Source organism: Danio aesculapii, chromosome 3 (genome assembly GCF_903798145.1).
Source record: "Danio aesculapii chromosome 3, fDanAes4.1, whole genome shotgun sequence".
In the NCBI taxonomy this organism is placed as follows: domain Eukaryota; kingdom Metazoa; phylum Chordata; class Actinopteri; order Cypriniformes; family Danionidae; genus Danio; species Danio aesculapii.
In genome coordinates this window covers 32,659,654-32,682,767 of record NC_079437.1, presented here as the reverse complement: position 1 = coordinate 32,682,767, position 23,114 = coordinate 32,659,654, and the positions used below count along the sequence as shown (strand labels likewise).

The 23,114-nt window shown below is 36.9% G+C and overlaps 1 protein-coding gene across 3 annotated transcripts; it reads right to left on the bottom strand.

Annotated features, from left to right (window-relative positions):
• Positions 1-1,240: 1,240 nt before the first annotated feature.
• gtpbp1 (GTP binding protein 1) lies at positions 1,241-22,841 on the bottom strand. Of its 3 annotated transcripts, none has more exons than XM_056453750.1 (13): positions 22,345-22,841; positions 19,539-19,650; positions 19,274-19,454; positions 13,475-13,823; positions 10,977-11,100; positions 10,770-10,884; positions 10,555-10,699; positions 10,291-10,473; positions 8,074-8,209; positions 7,810-7,988; positions 5,535-5,642; positions 5,263-5,301; positions 1,241-2,320 (listed from the first exon to the last, which is right to left on the bottom strand). In XM_056453750.1, exons 1-13 carry the CDS (start codon positions 22,531-22,533, stop codon positions 2,222-2,224), a joined length of 1,959 nt encoding a protein of 652 aa, XP_056309725.1. In that variant the 5' UTR covers positions 22,534-22,841; the 3' UTR covers positions 1,241-2,221. The 3 variants fall into 3 exon arrangements, with proteins under 3 accessions (XP_056309725.1, XP_056309723.1, XP_056309724.1); XM_056453748.1 differs by having other exon boundaries at positions 5,535-5,696; positions 22,345-22,839; XM_056453749.1 differs by lacking the exon at positions 5,263-5,301 and having other exon boundaries at positions 5,535-5,696; positions 22,345-22,838.
• Between the last annotated feature and the right edge of the window lie 273 nt (positions 22,842-23,114).

Genomic DNA, 23,114 nt, shown 5'->3' with positions numbered 1-23,114 from the left:
CTTTTCTGTTTGCTGGATTGGAGTGTAGAGAGATCATTGTTCACTACAGGATTGAACCAAAATGACAAGAACAAAAAAAAAAAACCAAGATCACAATGTTTCTATAATAATGTATTAATGGTCAGGACTCAATGCTAAGGATTTTTTCCCTGCTGTCCAGAGGGATATTGAACATAAGTAGAATTAAGAAAGCCAGGATAACAGAAAAAGCGCAGCTTGACCTAGTTTAATCAGTGCAATCTGGCTTATTCTATTGTACATTTGCTGAGACAGGATTACAACCTGCCGCTTAGTCAAGCCTAGTGAAGATAGTTGAGATAAGTGCATGTTCACAGTATTCTGACACCACAGAATTGATCAATGATCTAATGATGTAAACCAATCAGGTGACAAGTTAACAAAAAAAACATGCCTTTTTATCTCATATCTATCCTTGTATGTAAAAGTATAACTAATATATTAGAATGCATAATATGTACATAATTGTATTTCTAATAGTTTGGGAAAAGTAGATGTTAACATTCCTTTCAGACTCAATAACTTATTCTATTTTCAAGGGTAATTGGGTTTTGTTGCACTCACTGAAAAGTCAATGTTGTGTTTGTGCATCTTTGCACTGTAATAGTTTAAAATAACTTCAGTGGTTAACGTGGATAGGTTAAAGTTTGCAGAGACTAATGTGACTTCAGTCATTAGCCCCTTTCACACAGCGATACCGGTAAATATTCGAAAAAATTAACAAAAGCTGTTCACACAGGCAAGGATGTTCCTTACATTTTCCTGGAAAAGACCATTCACACATCATTCCATAACACCGGTAAATTCTGACATCATTAACCAGAAATGTAACGTTTCACGTCAGCGTGTTCTAATCATGAACGCGCCTTTTCCAGCAATTTTCCCTCTGCGTTCACACAGAACAGCATTCCGGCAAATTACCGGTAATGTTACAACTCTTTCTGGAAAATGTACCTGTGTTTTCCAAAAGGGCCAATTGCACTGGATCCCTTTCTGGAAAATTCCCACTAATATTCCAGAAAGGTCTGTATGTGTGAAAGGGGCTTTGTCAAGTCTTAATGAATAATTTTAAATTTCTGTAGTACATCAACAATATGAATTGTTAAATTTCACGACTGTGTTTTTTTTTTTTCCCCTCAAGCCAAGCCTAAAGTGAAGACCCCTGAATTAAATGATGTTAAAACTCTTCAGAAAAACTGGCAGAGACAAAACCCAACACTGCTGAAATTCTCAACATCAGTTTATTTGTATATTGTTTGTGGAAAATGAGTTTCACGACATGTAAACGCAGAGAATGGTCCAGCTTATCAATTTTCCTGAAAGGAGCAAATACTAAAGTACTTGGTAAAGCAGTAAAACCATCTGAAACGATTTACAGCACATTTCTGGAGGCCGTTCAGCTCTTTTTTTTTTTTCTTCCTTATTCAAGAACAGCTGGTACTATTTTGGAAAGTTTTCCCATGAGGAACAATTAGGGGAAAGAAAATTGAGCTCAAATGGTTAAATTTGAAATATCTTATTAAAACAGTTGAATATACTGGCAGAACCTGAGCCAAGTGTAGCACATACTCGAGTGAATTTCTCAGCTTAAACAAAGATTTGAGGAATTCTAAATACACTGTAATTAGCAATGAGTTTAATTAGATCAAATATTTTTAAATGCCAATTCTCATTTCACACAAAACTAGCTGCCAACAAACTTCACAATCAGTGTCCCATTAACTCATAAAAACCTAGCACAAGCATCTGAATCGGTCCAGTTCTAATCATCATGGTCCACAACAAGAAGGCTAGCTTGAATGAAAAGCAGTTGAGTGACGAGGCTTGTTAATAATCCCTTTAAAACAGCTACATAATGAGTTTTACGTCATTCCAATGAAATTACCTTCAAAAATAACAGTTGAGCAAGTACATGATGTCGTGTTCAGCAAGAAGAAACGGATGTAAAGTTTATCCTTCAAGTCGACATTTACAGCCAAAACAGAGCCACCATGCAGTAAATCTGTCCTATAGTCTCAATATCTACGGTATATACAGTCTATGGACACACGCACGTCTTCAAATAAGTTAAAATTGATAAAAATGGCGTGCGTGTGTTGGTTCTGTGAACGGTTGAGCCTGGTCACTGGAGTGCTGTGGTCTGTGTGGGTTGCTAAAAGGCGTGAGTAAAAGATGGATGGATGGTGAACTGGACTCTTTGAGTTTAACATCCACCGACGGCACCGGCGAGGGTCACTGTGGAGTTGCTTTGAGGTTTGCCTTTGTGCCGCTGACCTCCTCGTCTTCTGCCTCCAGACTTTGGCTTCAGGAACAAAAAAGGAAAGAAGCTGATTGAGATGATTGTTGACTTCTGAACTTCACATCTGATCCTGATCTCTTTTTTTTTTTGCTGTACTGCAGGAGTTTTGCAAACAATTGAGATGATTGTTGTTCTATGATTGACAGTTTTGTATGTGGCTAATGTATTTTTGTTTTGAGGCCAACTGTGGCATATTTTCACACATTTTAATTAATTTTAGAAATCAATATTTGGTTTAAGAAATCATTTCAACAACCAATTTTAATCAAATCATGTATTTATGATGTTATTTTCTGAGGAAAGAGTGGAATGCTCTAAAGTTTAATAATTATTATTAGAAATTTTAAAGAAATATGATCTAAATTAACAAAAAAAAAAATATTAGAGTAGAAAAAAAATAATGCAATAGTAATAAGCTGAATAATGAGTCCAGAAACAGTTCATTAGTATTAATCAATTGGCAAACAAATTACACAAGAAGTTTTGAATTTTGTCTGGTTGAATTCTTGACAATTTAAATCATAGATCTCAAACTGGATTCCTGGGGGCTCATGTATCAATGCCAGATTTCACGCTCATGTTTGGATATACTAATGATGAAATTACATGGGAATGTGTGTTGATCCACGCCAACTTCATGTCTGGTGTATGTGCATTTCTTGTGCGTGTGTGTTTGTTTTATTTTCATTGGCGACTCCTAGGGCACTAGGTCAGCTGTAGAGCGGGCGATTGGGTAGCTGAAATGCCGGTGGTGCTGCCTTGATAAGAGCGGAGAGGTGCTGCAACTCTCTCCTCAAAGGGTGTTAGTTCAACAGCCCCTGTCTCTTCGATCCACACTTTGACAGTGCGCCGCTATTCTCCTCTTAACCTGCACCTTTACATCGGACCATTTCTTTTTTTAATTTGTTCACAGTGTGATGTTCAGACCCCACTGCATTAATCGCATCAGCTAAACTCTCCCACTTTTTTTTTTTTTTGTTTGTTTTTAATTCCGAAGGACAAACTTGCAAATAACAGTTTTTCTCTGGTCTACCTCTGATAGGAGCACCCCGAATTCACATTCTGTGAAGTTTCCCTTCTTGCTTGCTTGCTCTTACCAGGGTTTTTTCGTTTGGTTTTGCCAAAGTAAAGTCATTACCATATTTATTAGGGGGAGGACACAGGGAGGGGTTTTGCGCTCGTGCAAGTGCGTTCCGTTTCACGTTAATTCGGATGTACAAAGGGAATATGCATGGGATTCTGCGTACGCAGTGTTTCATACATCTGAATTTTTGCTCCAACCCTCATCAAACACAGATGATCCAACTAATTGTATTCAAGACTACTAGAGTCTGTTAAGCAGGTGGAGTTAGAGGTGGTTGGAGCTAAACTACGCAGAGCAGCGGCCCTCCAGCTTGAGACCACTGATTTAAAATAACTAAAGTATTGTTAAAATGTTGAGGCAGAATTTAGAAATGATAAAAATGATGATAAAAATTTAGGATCGTTCACCCACCCCCAAAAATCTGTTCTATTAATCAATCATTTATTCTCCCTTGTGGGATTTTAAACCTTTCTTCTCTTGAACACAAAATATATTTTCAAGACTATGAAAATCAATGGGTGCCAACAACCAGCATTTATAAAAAAAAAATAGATAAAAGGTTTCGAACAAGTAGAGGAAGAGAAAATAACAATTTATTTGAATTATTTTAAGTTAATATTTATCTTTAAAATATAAACACATAAAATAAAATAAAAAAACAGGTAAATCTGAAAGGTCTAAAACCAATAAACAAAATCAACCATTTTCACAATTCAAAACCTCTTGTGTTGTGGACAAGAAATGTGTCATTTCCTGACCAATCATCACTCATTGTCTTCAGCAACCATATTAATGCCTCAGAAGAGCCTCTGTTCAAAATTTCAGTCATTAATATTTGGTTGACTATTATCAGAACAGCTCACAGCCATGCCAGTAATGATTTCCTAAATGAACAGCATATTTAAAGCCTTCTATAAGGAAAACTCCAAAACCAGCCTGTATTAAACCAGACACCTAGGGCTGGGCGATTTGGCCTAAAATCAAAATCTCGATTAATTGAATATTTTAACTCGATTACAATTAAATGAACAATTATTTTATTAAATTTTTTTGCCCTCAAAGTTCACTGACAAGTTAGGTCAATGAAGGGTGCATTACTTGATTTTAAAATAATTGAAGGAAACACACACACACACACACACACAATCTACTATATTTAGTCAATTACTAAACCTCAACATTGAACAACTGAAATAAAACACACACTGCCGAAAACAAAGTTACTTTTTTTTTTTTACTTCTTTGAAAATAATTAACTTGCATTTTGGAAACAAAATTATTTATTTTCAAAGTTTTTCATATCAAAAGTAGAAAACACCGTCTTCTAAATAAAAGAACTCTTGTATCCTGCAAATAACATTTTACACAGTGCATTTGTTGCATCTTCTGTAAACAAATATTTTAATGTAATGGATAATATGCCATTACTTCTTTTAATCATTGACAATGTAGTGCAAACGTACATTTATTGAGAGGTACGCAGGTATGCGAGCTGACGAAGGCTGCAGCGGACCATACCCATGCTATCGACGCAGAAGTATAAATCAGCTTTAACAGAGCGGGGTCACTTGACTACACACATGGCAAGTAATTGAAAAAATATTGACCTGTAAAAATAAGATCGATTAGAAGTTCTGAATGTCGATTTCAAATACTTTTCGATTAATCGCCCAGCCCTACAGACACCCTTTCCATCAGGTAGTCATAAGCCTCACTCATTTCCATCCCACAGTAATCTTTTTGTAAAAGGATGCATCATGCAAATCCTTTCAAACCATCAAGACCATATGAACAGCACAGGTCTAGTGATGGGGATTAGCAGTGTTGGGAATGAGCAAGTCACTTGGTTCCCTTGTTTTACCTTGTTCTCTTTGTTTTGAGGGTCCTCCTCCATTTCTGTCTGAAGCAGTAATTTAAAAAACAAAAGTAAACGAAAACAAAAAGCATTTCATGGGGAAATAAAAGGAAAGATGGACCAAAACAACGGGAGAAGAAAAATGAAATATTTGAAATATGAAACAAAATTGAAACGGGGGGAATGAAGAGAAGTGAGAGAAGTATTAGACTGGACAGATCAGATAAAGTACAGCAGGAAAGCAATACTTTTAAACACATCGGTCTGGTCATGATTACCTGTTGTGGTGTGTTCTGAGCGGCTGGCGGTGCTGTGCTCACGGCCTCCTCGCTGGACGGGGCTCCTCCGTCCTCTCTTCTAGTCGGGGTTTTCTTTGTTGACTGCATCTTAATTTGAGGAGGTTTGGAGTTTGATGGCTGATTATTTGTTGACAGGAGTAACTACAAGCCAAGAAACTAAACGTCATTTAAATTATTTTAAATAATAAAAAGCTAAAGTAAACTAAATTAAAGCATGGTTTGGTTTAGTATATCTCACTTTTGGGGGCTTCTACCTTCCCTACCTAGCACCTGATCTTTTTTTTTTAGTACCACTTTGGATGAGGCTCCAAACGAGTTGTAGCATTACCAATACATGACATATACACACATTTAAATAGTCAGCAGCACTCACTGCTCTTCTTGCAGTTTAAATAAAAAATATTTAGTTTAACCACCAATAAAGACACTTGAAATGGCCATCATGATCAGTACAAGAGACTCTCCTTGGTAACCATGGAGCAGATGGGATGACCCAGATTGAAACCTTTTTTCAGGAAGTCATGGAAGTAGAGGCAGTGCTATACTGATAATCCCACCCACTTTAATTGGTACTAAACTGCAGTAGAAATGCAAATTGAACAAGTCAAGACATACCGAACCATACCATGCAGCGAAAAAGCAACCTTAAGTTGCTTTATAATTCAAGTAAAAATGATTACACAATCAAATTAATTAAAAATGCCTACAGAGAAACATGAAGCTACCTCAATTTAAACCAACAAAGGAATCTCAAGTTGAAGGAATCGTTCACCCAAACATGAAAATGTCCAGATTATTTATTCCAAGAATATATATAGAAATTGAAGTAAAATAAATATAACAGTTTGGTAAGTTTTTTCCTGACAATTGCAATGCCAAATATTTCACACAAAAATAAAAATGCTTGGTTCAGCTGGTGGTTCACCTGTGATAATATGAAGCTCCAAGGACCCTTGTTTTTGCACAACAAAGAAAAAAAAAAAAGAAAAACAGTTTGTCTTGGTCTTCTGCTTCTCGATGTCTTACAGGCAGTATGGCATATTGCCATTAGAGTAAGCAGCGCAATACATGGGTGTTGTATTGCCCACAGTAAACGCACCCTGATCTGACACAGAAAACATAGGTAAACAAACAGAAATGCAGATTTTTTGGTGCACAAATGTATTCTTGGAGCATCATACAATTACAGTTGGACCAATGAAGTCACAAGGAATGTTTTGACAACATTTTTGGTTCGTTTTCTGTACTTTAAATATCTCTTGACTGAGCCAGACAAAATCTGCGGATATTTTTTGCCATTTCTGCTGAGAATTTTGTAAAAAAAAAAAATCTGGAGATTTATGTGGAATGATTTCAAGAGTATCGTAACTAAAAACAAAAGATATGAAATAAAAAAAAAATAATACCTTTTTAACTTTTATTTAATGTTTACAATGCAAATACAACTAGATCCACTTTATTTGGTAAACAAAGCAAATCTCTCATTTAACATATCTACTAAAAGACAGAAAATATTACTTTACAAACTGTATTGGAAATAAATCATGTGAACATTAATATTATTGTGATATTATAATATTAATAATAATAGTGAAATTAATTAAAAAACTGAAATATAAATTTACACAAGTAAATACATTACAAGACTTTGTAGATTTCATGTGGGCCTACTTATGAGCCTTGCTGTCTTTGTAGGATGAGAGAGCTCTCAGACTTCATCTTAAGAACACAATTTAGGATTTTTTTTAAGATGAAGTCTCAGGGGATTGGAACAATATGTTGGTGATGAATTAGGAACACAATTTTCATTTTGGATGAACCATTTAACTTTGTTTTGCTTGGTTATGTTTTTGACTCTCATAGAGCTGGTAGCTATTGACTTTTTTCATTTGCATTTATCAAATCACTAAAGATCATGATTCAAGCTAAAAATCTTCTTTAAAATGTTCTACTTAAAAGAAAAAAAGCCACAAACTGAATGGCCTCAGGGTGAGTAAACAAACGAAACCTTTTAGGTGAACTGTCCTTTTTAATATCTATTCTGCTAAAGAAGAAATGGCCTGTGGCTAAATAAATAAGTAACAAATGTTCAGTTTTAGAAGAAGCATTTCTAAACTTCTAAATCTTAAATAATAACAACAATAGACTTCCATTTATTCCATATCTTCTAGGCAAAAACTTTAAAAATCCTAAAACACTTGTGTATTTGGATGTGACCTACACCCTCAGTCATCTTAAGCCCAGTGAAGCTGACCTTAGTGATGGTGCCCACAGCTTTGGTTCTTCCCTCTCTAAAGACGAGCCTCTGGTCTGTGTGCAGGTACTCTGGGGTTTTAATGAAGCGGAAGTGTACGGTAGCCTTGTCTCCTGTGCGTAAGCAGTCTCTGGTCATAGACAGGATAGTGGCTGTCTGCCTTATGCTACCACAGTGCACTGTGGGAAGGGAGAGAAATGGAAAATCTCACATATTTGCATTCAACAGTAATCAAGGGTGTATATATATATATATATATCTCACCCATTGCTTGATATCTAGGCGAGATGGTTGTTGGGTGATGCAAAACTAGTATCTCCGCCTCAAACTCCCAGTATGCCTGTGGGTTTAATCTTGGCGACACCATGACCATTCCTTTCCTTATTGAAGAGCGCTTGATCTAAAGGAGAGGCAGATAAAGAAAGATGAATAAAGTGCAGTTCATCAACTATTGACTCATCTTTAAGGGATAGTTCATGCAAAGATGTCAATTGTGTCATCATTTAATCACACTCCACTTTTTCTTTCCAGTTTTTGAAGAATGCTGAAAACCAGTCACTGAATTCCATGCTATGGTAGTCAGTGAACAGCTAGAAAAGGTTCCAATATTCTTCAAAATGTCTTGTGTTCAACAGAGAAAAGAAACTCAAAAGTTCAGAACCATTTAGGTGCGAGTAATTCACTTTTTAATTGTAGAATAAACCCAAAAATTAAGATTTAAAGAGTGAATTGAAAAGCAATGAGTTAGCAATTTGAACAATTCTCTAAGCGAGTGATTCAACTAATTTGCTTAGGGATATTATAGTTCCAGTTATGCTTGATTCATAAATAAGCCAGGATTAGTTTTTAGATATGTGATAAAGATTCACAACATAGCCTGCCCGTAAGTGGCCAGTGGGAGAGACCGTGTTAAAGTGCAGCCACACCTAAATACAAATAGTGTATGTATAGTGTAAGCAGTGTGTTCACACTCAAAACTCTAAAAATAATAAGTGCACTTAAAATACCCAGATGATGCACTTATTCAATCATTAAAATGAAGTGTGGAATGTTGAACACATCACCCACTCAACGGTCGCAGCTTTGCTCACATAGCAGAAGGGACTTTTATTTATTTCACTTCACTTTTTCTTTTATTTTAAGGGTCATTTATTTCACTAATTTGGCAACTGTCAAACATCATCAGGGAAACAGTTTGAATTTCCACTTAGTACATGTATGTAGTGTTGTTTTTTTACTTTACTCTTGAGTGTGTACAGTGTGCCATTTGGAACACAGCTATACATCTCTCTTATTTCAAAGGAGGGGAGCCTTGCAGTATCTCTGGGTAGCTCTAAACAGTGTGGGCCATTAGAATCGCCCCAAGTAAGTAATTAAAGGAATGGGGGGGGAAATGTTTTTTATTATTTATTTAAAATTATTGAAAACTGCAGTTTACCTGTACAGTAGTCCCTCGCTATAACGCGGTTCACCCATCACATCCTCGCAATTTTGTGGATTTATTTTGTGCAGTTTGCTTTTTACAGCGTATTGTGTTCTGCATCCTGATTAGCACATTGTGTTCTGAGTAACGATTGGCTGTAGACCGTTGTCAATCAATCTCCTCCGTGTCTCCTATACAGTCCAGAATGCGTTCAGCTTGTCAAATTAACATAGATCTTCGATCGCCAGCAGTGTGAGTTCCAACAGGGAGGCAAATAGGGTTGTAACTGTTGTCAGCAAGACCATCATAAAAGCGGTCGCAAACCGATTGCGTGTGCATCGCAGCGCCATGCATTTTAGAATTGTAAACATAGGTTTATATCAGTATACGCACACCAGCGCTGCAAGTCGGAGGCAGTCTGTGGTGCCCAGCTATGTTTCAGGACACGGTTTATATTTCTGCTGCGCCACAGAGCCACATCTGAATAATTTCATTTTAAAATAACAAGTGAATGTGCACGTCTGGTGTGTGTTACTTCCAACTGTCATGTGCGTGGCATATCCAGTGTTCAGCCCCAATAAGGATGGAATTTGCTTTAGCTTTGTGGATCAGTGACTGCAGGAAAAAGAACATTACGCTGGATGCCAACATTATCCGCACCTTTTGCTGACAGCGATGAATGTTTGCGCCTGACAACAGTTTTTTTTATCTTTATTTTCATTCTATAATACTGGACTTATATTTCTACGAAGGTTTGAACTTTGAGAGTGTTTAAGCGAGAGAAAAGTGTTAAAATGTTAATGCCTGTCTGATAAAAAAAAAAAAAGTGTATAAAGAATGTAGTGAGGGGTTTTACTGCCTCAAAACATCTATAATAATTGTAAAAAATAAAGCAGACTACTTCATGGATTTCGACTATTGTGGGTTATTTTTAGTACATAACTCCCGCGAATAATGAGGGACCACTGTATATTGAACTGTGGAGGTACTGAACGGTTCACTATTATTTTGAGTATTGTGGCATCCCTAATATTTAGCCTGTAGCCCACATCCCATACCTTTTTCAGGGCAAAAGACGCGGTCTGTCCACCGCGGACCTCTTTCACAGGCATCCTCTTGCGGTGAATGGACTTGACAGTGATGGAGAGAAAAGCACCCAATGGGTCTGGCCCAAGAAGCAAAGTGTCGTTGAGTCGAATCAGCCCTCGTAGCGTAGTTCCAGAAACTACCGTTCCTACACCCTACCAAAAAAAATCCAAATATCAGACTTTCAAGAAAGGGAGTTATAAAAATAGATGATTAAAGATGGCTTTCCTGCTTACTGGTACTGAATATGTGTCGTCTATCTGGAATTCAGCAGGCTCGTGATCTTTGAATGAGCTTCTGGAGGACAGCAGGTTCAGGAACATCTTTAGTAGGTCCATGTTCTCTCCTGTGACGTTAGAGATCTGGAAGATTGGACATATTCTGCAAAACAAACACATATTTATGCGAACGCGTCAACAATGGTGTTAAACTTCAGCAGGTAGTGCAGTACCTCTCAGAGCTGAAGTTGGACGCTGTGACGATGACATCATCTTTGTTCTGAACTAGGACAGGGATCTTTCTGCAGCCTGGAGACTTCAATATCTTTTGGAGAAGCTTCAGGGTTTCTGAAAAGACAGCGTCACATTTATTATTATGACCCTGCTTACAACTTTTCATGCATTTATGATCGCTGAACAGTAGCTTTACGTGGACTGACCTTGAAGTATATTAGCAGGACACATGTCAATCTTAGTAACCACCACAAAAACAGGAACATTGAGGGCTAATGCCAAACCCAGGTGCTCTTTGGTCATGCCAACAATTCCTGCATTACTTCCAATCTATAAAAGTGAAATTAAAAAAAAAGGAAAAGATGTTGGCAATCCAATCATTACGGTCACATTTAAAGGGATACGTCTCACAAAAATGTAAATGCTGCCATCATTTACTCTAATAAAATTGCTCAAAAAAAAAAAGTTTTTCTTTTTGACCACAAAACAAGATATACTGAAGAATGCCTATCCTTTGATTCTTATACAGATGTCAGAATATATTGCATTTGTGTTCAACAGAATAAAGAATTTGATCACGTTTAGAACCATTCCAGTTTGTTTACATTTTTATTTTGGGGAATTTTAAGGTGTGCACCAACCAAAGCCTTTTAAAAATGCCAAACTAGGTTATTTGAGACATCTTGGTTTCTTTGATGAGGCTTTCCCACTAATGGTGGCAGATTAGTTTGATGTCAGAGTTTATTTTATTTGGATAATGTGAAAGATGATTTCCAAGTCTAAAAAGCTCCATTTCAATCAGAATCTAATCTTACTAAAACATACACTCACTGGTCACTTTATTAGGTACATCTGTCCAACTGCTCGTTAACACTAATTTCTAATCAGCCAATCACATGGTAGCAACTCAATGTAGACATGGCAAGGACAATCTGCTGCAGTTTAAACCGACTGGAGAAGAAAGGTGATTTAAGTGACTTTGAACGTGGTTCAAAGGTTGTTGGTGCCAGACGGGCTGGTCTGAGTATTTCAGAAACTGCTTGTCTACTGGGATTTTCACACACAACCATCTCTAGGGTTTACAGAGAATGGTTTGAAAAAGAAAAAAATATCCAGTGAGCGGCAGTTCTGTGGATGCAAATGTCTTGTTGATGCCAGAGGTCGGAGGAGAATGGCCAGACTGGTTCGAGCTGACAGAAGGGCAACAATAACTGAAATAACCACTCGTTACAACCGAGGTATACAGAGAGCATCTCTGAAGCACAACATGTCGAACCTTGAGGCGGATGGGCTACAGCAGTGGAAGACCACACTAGGTACTAGTAAGGTGTACCTAATAAAATGGCCGGTGAGAGTAGAAGTGAGTTTCTATTGCTGACATATGAATTAATCAAACGATCCTGATGTTTACAGACTCACTTTGCGGAAATCCTGCCTAACATGTTGCTAGCAGAAAGAATTTGTGTCCCACTTCCACACTTTGTCACTGGCTCTCATCTCATTCTTTCAAATCTTTGCATTACATCGCTTTAAAAGTGAAACTACATTTACAAAATCAATCAAGACCCAAACAAGCAGTGATATCCCCCACTTTTTTTTATTTTCTCCTGTGCTGTCCGTCATTATCTAGCCACGGGGATAAACAGCTGCTACTCTGTTGACTGTAATGCACTGTGGTGCGGGGGAAGATGGCAGCAGTCAAAACTCTGGCTTGATATCTTAGAGATGAAATATATACTTTTTAGTTTTTCCATTCCCTTGCAAAACTTGTTTGACAAACACTTCCTGTTCACTTCATACACGTCAACCCTCCCATTTTTTTTGCTGGGAGGCAAATGTTGCCATTTTATCCTGCTATCATCTGTTTTTTCCCATATTTCTCCCAGGTTTTTGATCTTGAGAGCATGTTGAAATTATTATAAAAATGTCTGCATTCACTTTCTATTAATCAAAGCTGTTCATCAATCGTCACCCTTCCTATGCAACCTCTTAATCAGTGAATGCATGTACTAGCGCTGAGTGACGGACATGCTCCGCATGATGAACTGATCCTAGATCAGCTTCTGTACACTCCATTTAAAGTAACACCTTTGTTATAAAACAAGTGAAGAGCAGCAAATGAATCTCTTGTTTTGTTTTGTTTGATAACAGAGGCGTCACTTTAAGAATGCACAGATCTATAATGAAAGCATTCAATTATTTTAAATTAGTTGTTTAAAATAAAACATACAGGACGGACATGTTTATATATTATTAAGTGTAATTGTCTTTTTAAACACACACCCAAATTCCAAAGTGTCCTGCACTTTAGCTCCTCTTTAAATGGCATGTACAGAAGTTGATCTGGGATCAGTTTATCATATAAAGCACGTCAGTCAGTCAGCGCTTATACATGCATTCACTAAAATACAGATAAAAAACGGCAGGCTTGACATGTATGAAGTGAACAGCAAGTGTTTGTGGAACAACAGTTTTGCAAGATAGCGCAAAACAACTATAATAGGGAATTTAAAAAAATATATATATTAAAATATTCTCATCACCCAGTTTTTTTTCTCCCATCCAATTTTTTTTTTATTCCACCCATTTTTTTTCCCCCCACCATCACGTCCCTTCCTGGTCTCCGTACAGCCCTACTATCGGAATCTACATGATTGAATTTTCTGCAACTTCAAGTTGCTCGGTTTGACAGTGACTTGCTTACCATCAGCATGCAGAAATCTGGCAGATGACCAGTCATTCCAAACACAGTCGTCTTCAGGTACTTCTCGTGACCAGCGAGGTCAATAAAGGTAATGACTTTAGAAGACTTCTCGCAGATCTTGGTCCAATCCAGGCTGCCTCCGTGACTGTCGGGTTTGTTGACTACCTGGCCTTCCTGATCAAATCCTAGGATGTCATTTCCCACGCTGCTGGTGCGGCCACTCTCCATTTCGTGCTTGTGCCTGAAGAGCTTCTGTCTCGCAAAGCCACGGCCATTATCCAACTCTCCATGAGTCAGCACACCCAGAAGAGTGCTCTTACCGGCATCCACATTCCCCACTACAGCCACCCTGAGAAGAACAACAGCACTAATGTGAGTTACTCCTACAAAATGACTACAGTCAAAAAGGTAAAAGCTTCTGATAGAACTTAGAACATTTATTAAATATGACCCTGTATAATATAATGTAACAAGTCATACACTACCAATCAAAAGTTTGCAGCTGGTAGTTTTAAATGCTTTTGAAAAACTCTCATGCTCTCACTGTGGAAGCATTTATTTGATGATAAAACAGAGTGAAAACTTTAAGATTATGACATTACAATTTAACACATTTTCTATTTTAATTCATTTTAAGATGTGCTTTCTCCTGCAAGTGTGAAGCTGATTTTTCAGCATCATTACTCTAGTCGTTAGTGTCACATGATCTTTCAAAAATCATATATTATATACAATATGTTGATGCTCAGGAAATTAGATATTATCATTAGTGATGCTCCGATTAATTGGCCACCGATCACGATCGGCCGATATTGGCTAAAAATAGCTTGATCGGCTAACCCCAAAAGCACGATCAAAAAAGCCGATCACTTGACGTAAATTACGCACACGACTTTTTCACAAGTGCATGCATGGCACACAGGTTAACAACAGCTGAGTGGAGCCCCCGTCTTTTTCAAAGTGTCCAATAAAGACGTAAAGTTAGCCGTTTGCAATGCATGTCGTGATGAAATCCCTTGAGGTGGAAGCAAGCAACAGCACTAACATGATAAGGCAACTGAGAACACGCCACACAACTGAATATGAGAAGCTAAACCAGCCGAAGCAAACAACATCCCTAGCCTTCAACCAGCCGACTGTGAGTGATGCATTTAAACGACGTGAACAATCATAGTACGAGATGGAAAGACATCGCGTTCAGAATTATGGAATTCATTTGCCTCTACGAACAACCTATGACATATGGAGTTCAGTCGTCTGTCCAATGTCTCTGCTAAGCTTAACAACACACTTTATTGACTCAAACTTTGAAAGACACAACATTGTGCTACGCTGTCAGGATTTCGCAGGGTCACATCCTGTGGAGGCTTTGGTGAACGCATTTAGCGGCATGTTTCAGTCACAGGGGAGCCAAAGAAAAAAAATCTATGCAAATTTTAATAGACAACATCAAAAATATGCCGAAAGCAGTTAGAGACGTAGATTTCCCTGGCCTGCCGTGTATGGAACACACTCTTTAGCTTGCTGTGCATGTATGGCAAGCCGTTTTTACATTTAATCTATAACCTGTACTAGTATCTATTTTCATGTTACTTGTTCTTATTTTTTAGATACTAGTATATTTTCCATTAAATACTACTTATTCATTAGACACTAGTGCTTATTCATTAGATACTAGTGCCTACTCTTTAGATACGAATGCTTTTTAAAAATATACTGGTGCTTACTCAGACACTAGTTCATTTTATTAGACACTATACTTATTCATTAGATACTAGTACTAATTAAATAGATACTAGTTTTTAATTTATTAAACACTAGTACTTATTTTAATAGTGACTAGTAACTATTCTGTTGTTACTAGAAACATTTTTTTTTTTAATGCATTGATTTCTATGGGATCTGTCATGGAGATATCAACTATTCAGTTTTGACTAGTATGCATTCCAAATGGGACTAGTACATATTTTTATGTACTGCTAGTTAATCATTAAGTACTGGTACTTATTAATTAGATATTAGTACCTAATTAATAGATACTAGTACTTATTCATTAGGTACTAGAACTGAATCGTTAGATACTAGTATCTATTTAATAGGTGCTACTGTAGTACTTATTCATTAGATACTAGTTTATCTGGTTGTTCCTCCTTGTTATTTAGAAAGCATGGCATTGGCTTAAAGTAGCCTACTACACCATGTCATTTTTTGGATCTGATGTAGTTGGTTCCTCAACTATATCAGACGTTCATAATAATAACAGAAAAAAAAACACTTGCCATATTGTCCTTTGTGGCAGTAGCCAGTTTTGGTGTAACAAGTTTTACATTTTGCTGCCAATTATAAAATGTAATGCGTGTATTAAGAGGCTACCACCCATTAAGCTGATCTGATGCGTGTTGGTCTGCCTGACCCCTCTTTGTTTGGAATAATTTTAAGTTACTCTGCCTTAGGGGTGGGCGGTACACCGGTGTCATAGTCATCACCGGTGTGACATTGCGCCACGACATGGATTTTCTAATACCGTCAATACCGTGATAAATCAATTATGCGCCTTGAACGGCTGCATTTACATCAATAATAGCTAATTCTAAATAATAAGGCATTCAATTTTCTTCAAACGTTCAGTTGTGGTCTGAATACATGTCCTTATACTACAGGGCTCGAAATTGCAACCATTTTGGTCGCATGAGCGCCCGAAATTTAATCTATGCGCCCTCATAATATATTTGGGAGCATTTGTGTGTCTGAATTAGGGCTGTGACGGTAATGGAAGAAATCATGCATGTCGGTTAACCGCGCAGATATATAAAAATAAGCATATTTAACGCATCGCTGTAATATCTATATCCCAGTCCCTTTATCAACATGTTTAATACAAGTCATTATTTTAAAGATTATGACCTGAGAATATGATTTTACCTCAGCGCTGCACTTTTCTCCTTCGCCCTCCCACTGAGTTCAGGTGACGGAGTGTTGTGAAGTAGGTAAACTCTCCTCAGTTTAATTTACAGTGTCAAACTGGCACAGGAATATCAGTATATTAATATAGGCTTTGCTAAAATGCTGGTCAAATGTAGGTATTTTTTTACAGAAGCTATAAACAGACGCGCATGCTGTAACCGGTGATGAGTCAACAATCGCATATATTTTGACTTATTTAAAGTAGGCTATGGCTATAGCATATAATAATTTTGTGTAAAGACATTTATAAAAAAAAAAAAAATGTACTAATATAATCACAGGGGTTTGTGTAGCAAAGCAATTACAGTGGAGCATTAATTAAATCCTTTTTTCCGTGGAGCGAAACAAACACTGCAGTTGTGTAGCAGATGGAGACGCACAAAAATATACAATTCAGATATTTTCGTCGGCAGAAAAATATTCTTTGAACGAATTTTGTTTTGTACAATTTGTATCTTAGTTTTTGTCGGTCAGTTATTTACAAAATACACAAGAATAACTAATAAACTGAAGTGAAGCGATGTGCCTCAGGGTCCGCTATATGCCGCGGCCAAAACACAAACTGGTCTGTTAAATATAATCGTAATATAAATAAAATAAAAGTGAAATATTCAGTTTCGAATATTTCGAATAGGCTGCTCTTTTAATTTTGATCATACAGTTAACAAAGATTCCATATTCGAAACTGAATATTTCACTTTTATTTTATTTATATTACGATTGTTTTTAACAGACCAGTTTGTGTTTTGGCCGCGGCATATAGCGGACCATGAGGCACATCGCTTCACCTCAAAGGTTATTAGTTATTCTTGTTTATTTTGTAAATAACTGACCGACAAAAACTAAGATACAAATTGTACAAAACTAAATTCGTTCAAAGAATATTTTTCTTCCGACGAAAATATCTGAATTGTATATTTTTGTGCGTCTCCATCCGCTACACATCTGTGCAGTGTTTGTTTCGCTCCACGGAAAAAAAGGATTTAATTAATACTCCACTGTAATTGCTACACAAACCCCTGTGATATATTAGCTACATTTTTAATAAACTTCTTTACACAAAATTATTATATGCTATAGCCATAGCCTACTTTAAATAAGTCAAATATATGCGATTGTTGACTCATCACCGGTCGCAGCATGCGCGTCTGTTTATAGCTTCTGTAAAAAAATACCTACATTTGACCAGCATTTTAGCAAAGCCTATATTAATATACTGATATTCCTGTGCCAGTTTGACACTGTAAATTAAACTGAGGAGAGTTGAACTACTTCACAACACTCCGTCACCTGAACTCAGCGCGAGGGCGAAGGAGAAAAGTGCAGCGCTGAGGTAAAATCATATTCTCAAGTCATAATCTTTAAAATAATGACTTGTATTAAAAATGTTGATAAAGGGACTGGGATATAGAAATTACAGCGGTGCGTTAAAAATGCTTATTTTCTGTGGAGCGATTGATTTGAGTTAGTAGGTCTGCTTTATTAAAATAAGCTTAAAATAAAAACAGCCTATGCTGGTTATAAAAAGGATTCAGTGTTTTCGTTTTTTGTAATTTAAGTGGAAAATACTCAGGGCAGGCCTTTTATTCCTTTTATTTAGTTTATTCTGTTTTTCTATACAATCCTGAAACCTCACCTAAAGTTATAATAATAATAATAATGGCCCAGATGACAGCGATCATGACATGAGGTAAATGTTGATCCGCCAGCTGAGATCAATCGAGTGTTTTCGGAGAAGGTGCCCGAATCTCGATGCGTTGCATTCACCGCGTGTTCAGCGCAAATGTCCGCTAAATATAAAGTCTAATACTGTAGACATCATCGCCAAAGAAACTCACCTTTACTAAGTTTACACTGAAACTACAGCTCATAACAAAGAGCGGAATTGCGCTGGTGGTCATCGCGAGAATCCTGCTCTGTCTGCTCATAAATTGGTGCGGCTGACTCGCCTGCTTTATTCCACCAACACAGAGAAATGAAGATCAGCTCATAACGAGACTGAGCATTTACAATGACCCAAACCAAAACTTTTAAAGAGTGATAGAAGTGAGACTTTCTTTTGTCCATTCTTCCTTGAGATGTATATTATTTTGCTATTGAAAGTAATACCGTGATATTATACCGTCACCGTTCAAAAGATGAAAAATACCGTGATATTAATTTTAGGTCATATCGCCCACCCCTACTCTGCCTTATTTGGGAATGATGGCCAACAGTAGCCTTAAGTTCTCATTTTCTAAAATAAACACTTGGTGGTTCTTCAGGTTCTTGACTGTAGCCTATTTCTACATTTTTCCCAATATAGAAAATTTAGAGTTCGTTTCATTTCTACCAATGGTGCAAACTCTGCTAGATTATAGATAAAAGATTCCCATTGCCCTGCCATTCTGTGATTGGCAGATCATGATCTTGGTGAACGGTAATCGGCCTCAAAAATGCTGATCGGAGCATCTCTAATTATCATCGTCAAACAGATGTGCTTCTTAATAATTTAGAAAAAATCAATTAAGTAATTATTTTTTGAAAGAAGAGCAGTTTGATGCCTTTTATAACATTATAAATGTTTTATGGTCACATTTGATCAGCTTAACATGTCGTCTCTTTCAAAAGAGATAAAAAATATGTTCTGCTGACCCCAAAACTTAGCACGAATGTGTACATTCTCAGTTTTCCATTCGTTAACAGTTAACATATTGTATGGACGAGAGCAGCCTGGGGATTCTGCTAAACACCTCCTTTTTTATTTCACATGTCTTGAGCAGATGAGTAAATGAAAATGAACTGAATTGTGCCTTTATATGAAAGAAGTCTACTTTCTCCATCGACTTCACTCACCTAACCTCCAAAAAATCTGCTTCTCCCACTCGCCGGCGAATCAGGTAATCTCTGACCTGGCCGCCAGCCTCAGTGCGCTCTCTCAACAGGATGAGGTCTGCCTCGATCTGCTCACACATGGACCTCACTGTGGCCACGGACGCTTGCATATCGCTCTCATTCAACCCATAGTCTCCTCCATCTGAAAGAGCGAAAGAAAAGCTGATGAGCATTAAAAAAATAAAAAGGCTACAGCGTCTCATAGGGGCTCATTGCATTTTCTTACCTGAACCCACCCCCAAAACATAGATTGTCTCCCCGCAGCCCTCGTCCATCCTCTCACGCAGCTGCCGTAGTAATAAGTCATACTGTTCACCATTGGGACTGACTAGGGCTAGCTGTGATATATGACAGAAAATAATCTTTTTTAATACACAGTGCTTGTGGAACAACAACATTCCTGCTGTTTGTTTTATCGTCACCATAAAGACAGTACAAAGGCTCAGTCTGACTCAACATCAGGGTAAAACACCAAAGTCATCAATGGAACTCAGACAACAGGGTTGCCTGACTTTACTGCATGTTACATCAGATGTCATGAGGACTACACAAGTAAGAGACAGCTAAGCAAACAATTTTGTGTCTAATAGACATCTAAATGTAGAAGCTTGGCTAAAACAAGGCTAAACTTGAGCTGTCAGTGAAAATCTAATAGAAATCTAAGAATAGCCTAAAACTAGACTAGTCGTGAAATAGACAGATTAGACACATTTTGTATGTGTAGTCATTTATTTCGGTTTATTTGAGGAATAGTCTAGTTTTGGCCTTTGACAGCCCAAATTTAGCCTTGTTTTAACCAAGACGACCATGTTTAGACTTCTATTAGACATATTTTAAAAACAAAAAATGCTTGCTGGGAGGGAGCTTCATGCAAAACATTTAAGCAAAAAAAAAAGAAAAAAAGAAAGAAAAAAAAGAGACCCTCCCCTCAGTCTGATGAAAGATAAGAAGGCAGCTGCCACAGCAGAAAACCTGAAGAGTCATCTGTCCCAGTTCCCACATTCATCAAGGTTAAACACTGGTGGATATGCAGACCTCCACTAGCTTATGAGTAGCTGACATGTCATGCTATACCCTGTGGTGAAATTTTATACATCTTCTAATGTATAGGCAACATATTTCTTGTTTAATTCTAATCAATCTCATTTTAGTAGCTCATAGTAAGAGGTCACATAGATTATGGAATGTTTCTGATAACTTTTAATTAACGCACGTACATATTTTTTAGCTATTAACAGTTTTCTATTGCAGAGTATATACAGGAATCAGAGATTGAAATTAAATACCTCTTAAGACCTTTTTTTAAGTCTCTTTCTATAGATTTTAAGACCTTATAAACACTTTAGGTTTCAACTGGAAACACTGGCGAGATTTTTACTTGCAGTATATTTACTAAATATTAATGTAAGAAACTAATCCAAAACTAAAACATTATTCATATACTCAAAAATCTAATAAATCTAGCTAATTCAGCAAGTTGGCGCCTATAGAACTGCAGAAATAATGGTTTTGCCTTGGTTACTGTTGTAAACATAGTAGTATGATGTAGCAGGATTTTATTGATTTCATAAACACAGCATCCTGATATTCGCAGATTTAATTCAGGCAAACTTTGGCATACAACCATACATTGCATAATCAAAAATTAGATACAATTTAATACCTTACAAAATAGCATTTAAGACTTCTTAATACTTTAAGGGCCTTAAATTTCTCTACATTGATTTACCAATTTTAATACTTTTTAAGACCCCGCGGACACCCTGTAGTATATTACTGATCACAAATCACATTAGATTAAAGTAACACAATGTTAAAGTATGATTAATTAATTTTAGGTAATATATCTAACCACCTTTGAATTACTTCTGATCCAACTTTTTTTTTTTAGTACACAGAATTAGAGAGATAGACACTAGCAAACTATACTAGCATCAAGCACTAGGACACTAATATAAACTTTCAACTATTTAAATAGTTACTAATATTTAAGTGGCAAGTGACAAGAATAATGAATAACAAGGTACAGTATATAGTAAAGCACAGTAAAATGTCCATTGCAATCATTTTAATAGCAAAACTGGAATACATTTGGTGATTTAACAAGCAGTCAATATTTAATGTTTCTCAGTACTGGGTTGCGACTGGAAGGGTTTCCGCTGTGTAAAACATATGCTGAATAAGTTGGTGGTTCATTCCGCTGTGGTGACCCCTGATGAATAAAGGGACTAAGCCGAAGGAAAATGAATGAATGAATGAATGAATGAATGAATGAATATTTGTTAATGAATAGGTGGGAAGAGCATTTAAATACATCTGATATTTAACTTAAGCAACTCTATGTCAAAATGTTTTCACTTATTGTCTGTATTTTAATAACGTACGATTAACCTCTAAAAAACTGTTAAAGAAAGATTAAGAAGATGCTATGTACTATACAACTATCATTGTTATTATTTTATATATTGTGATAATATTAGATCTGTTCTTAATTGTTCAAACTTTAGGACCATAAATTAGTTATCAATACTCCCATCAATTCCTCATTCTGGTCTGTTTATCTCTGTGTCTCCCTCTTAGTGAAGGGAAATCCCTCTGTGTTGCGTTGATATTTCATCAGATGTTGTGTTGTCAGGTTGTCACCTCTTCAAATCACTAATAACGTCCGCCTTTCATTCATTGCATTTAATGCAGATTTTCAAACCAAACACAGCTTTTGCTTCATAGCCAACCCTCACACAGATGAATAAACCAGAAAGTCACATTTAAATACAACACTACGGCTGATAAATTTTCTATAGACGATAAGAAATATGATAAAAACATAGCCGGATTAGCTTTGGTTAGTTTGCCAGCTGCAAGCACTCCGTGGACAGCACGTAAAATCGTGAAAATGTCTAAATGTTAGGCGCATTAGAGAACAGCATTAAAGCAGTCACCTCAATATTTTGACGTACGGTCATGATATTATTATGCAATTTTAGTAAACTCACGAATTGACTGCGACTAAGCAGACTCTGTTTGAGGCCTACCTTGCTGGAGAAGTCGATGCCGAGATCCACGGTCTCGCCGTTGAACATGTCCCCGTCATCGAAGCACTCCGACTCGTCGTCATCGCCGCATCCCCGACCTGGAGCGAACATGCTAGCGGGAACAACTGACTCTGGTAACCCCATGGCCCCAGGATTAAAAACCGGATCCGTCGTTGTTAATGATGCCATATTTCGGGCAGCGGTTATTAAAATTAAGCTTAAACAACTTTAAAACGACGCGACTTTTGGGGGAACAATTGTAAGCTGATACAGCACAAACACATTCAGACTGTAACGCCGCTCACCGCTAGGCTAAAACCTGCTGCGTCGAGATAAACAAGTATCGCTACATATTACTGCTATCAGAACAACATGCTTTACAGATAATTGGGGTAGACTGAAATCAAACTGTTGCTCACTTAGCACGTTTACGTGTTTGTTTAAATATGTTCAGAAAATGAGTCATGAGTGTTTTTCTCCTGCTCATGAATTATTCACCCGCGACCTGACCAATCGTTTCCTCCAGAACCACATTCATGTGCATTAATAGCCAATGAAAAATCGTGGGCGGTGCATATATTTACTTGATTAAAATATAATTACATAGCAAATGATGCAATCTTTACTTTGGAAGTAGCAAGGTTTGTTTCTGTACACGCTTAAGTAAACAGAAACATAACAAAATAAAAATAAATAAATAAAATTACAATAAAAACTGGGGAAAATACAATTAAAATTATAATGATATGCATATCAGTGGATCGCCATCC

Coding starts and splice junctions, on each gene's coding strand:
- gtpbp1 (XM_056453748.1), bottom strand. CDS start 22,533: ATGGCATCATTAACAACGACGGATCCGGTTTTTAATCCTGGGGCCATG. Junction 10,885..10,976: donor TCCTGCTAATATACTTCAAG/GTCAGTCCACGT, acceptor CTGTCTTTTCAG/AAACCCTGAAGCTTCTCCAA. Junction 7,989..8,073: donor GCCTAGATATCAAGCAATGG/GTGAGATATATA, acceptor CCCTTCCCACAG/TGCACTGTGGTAGCATAAGG.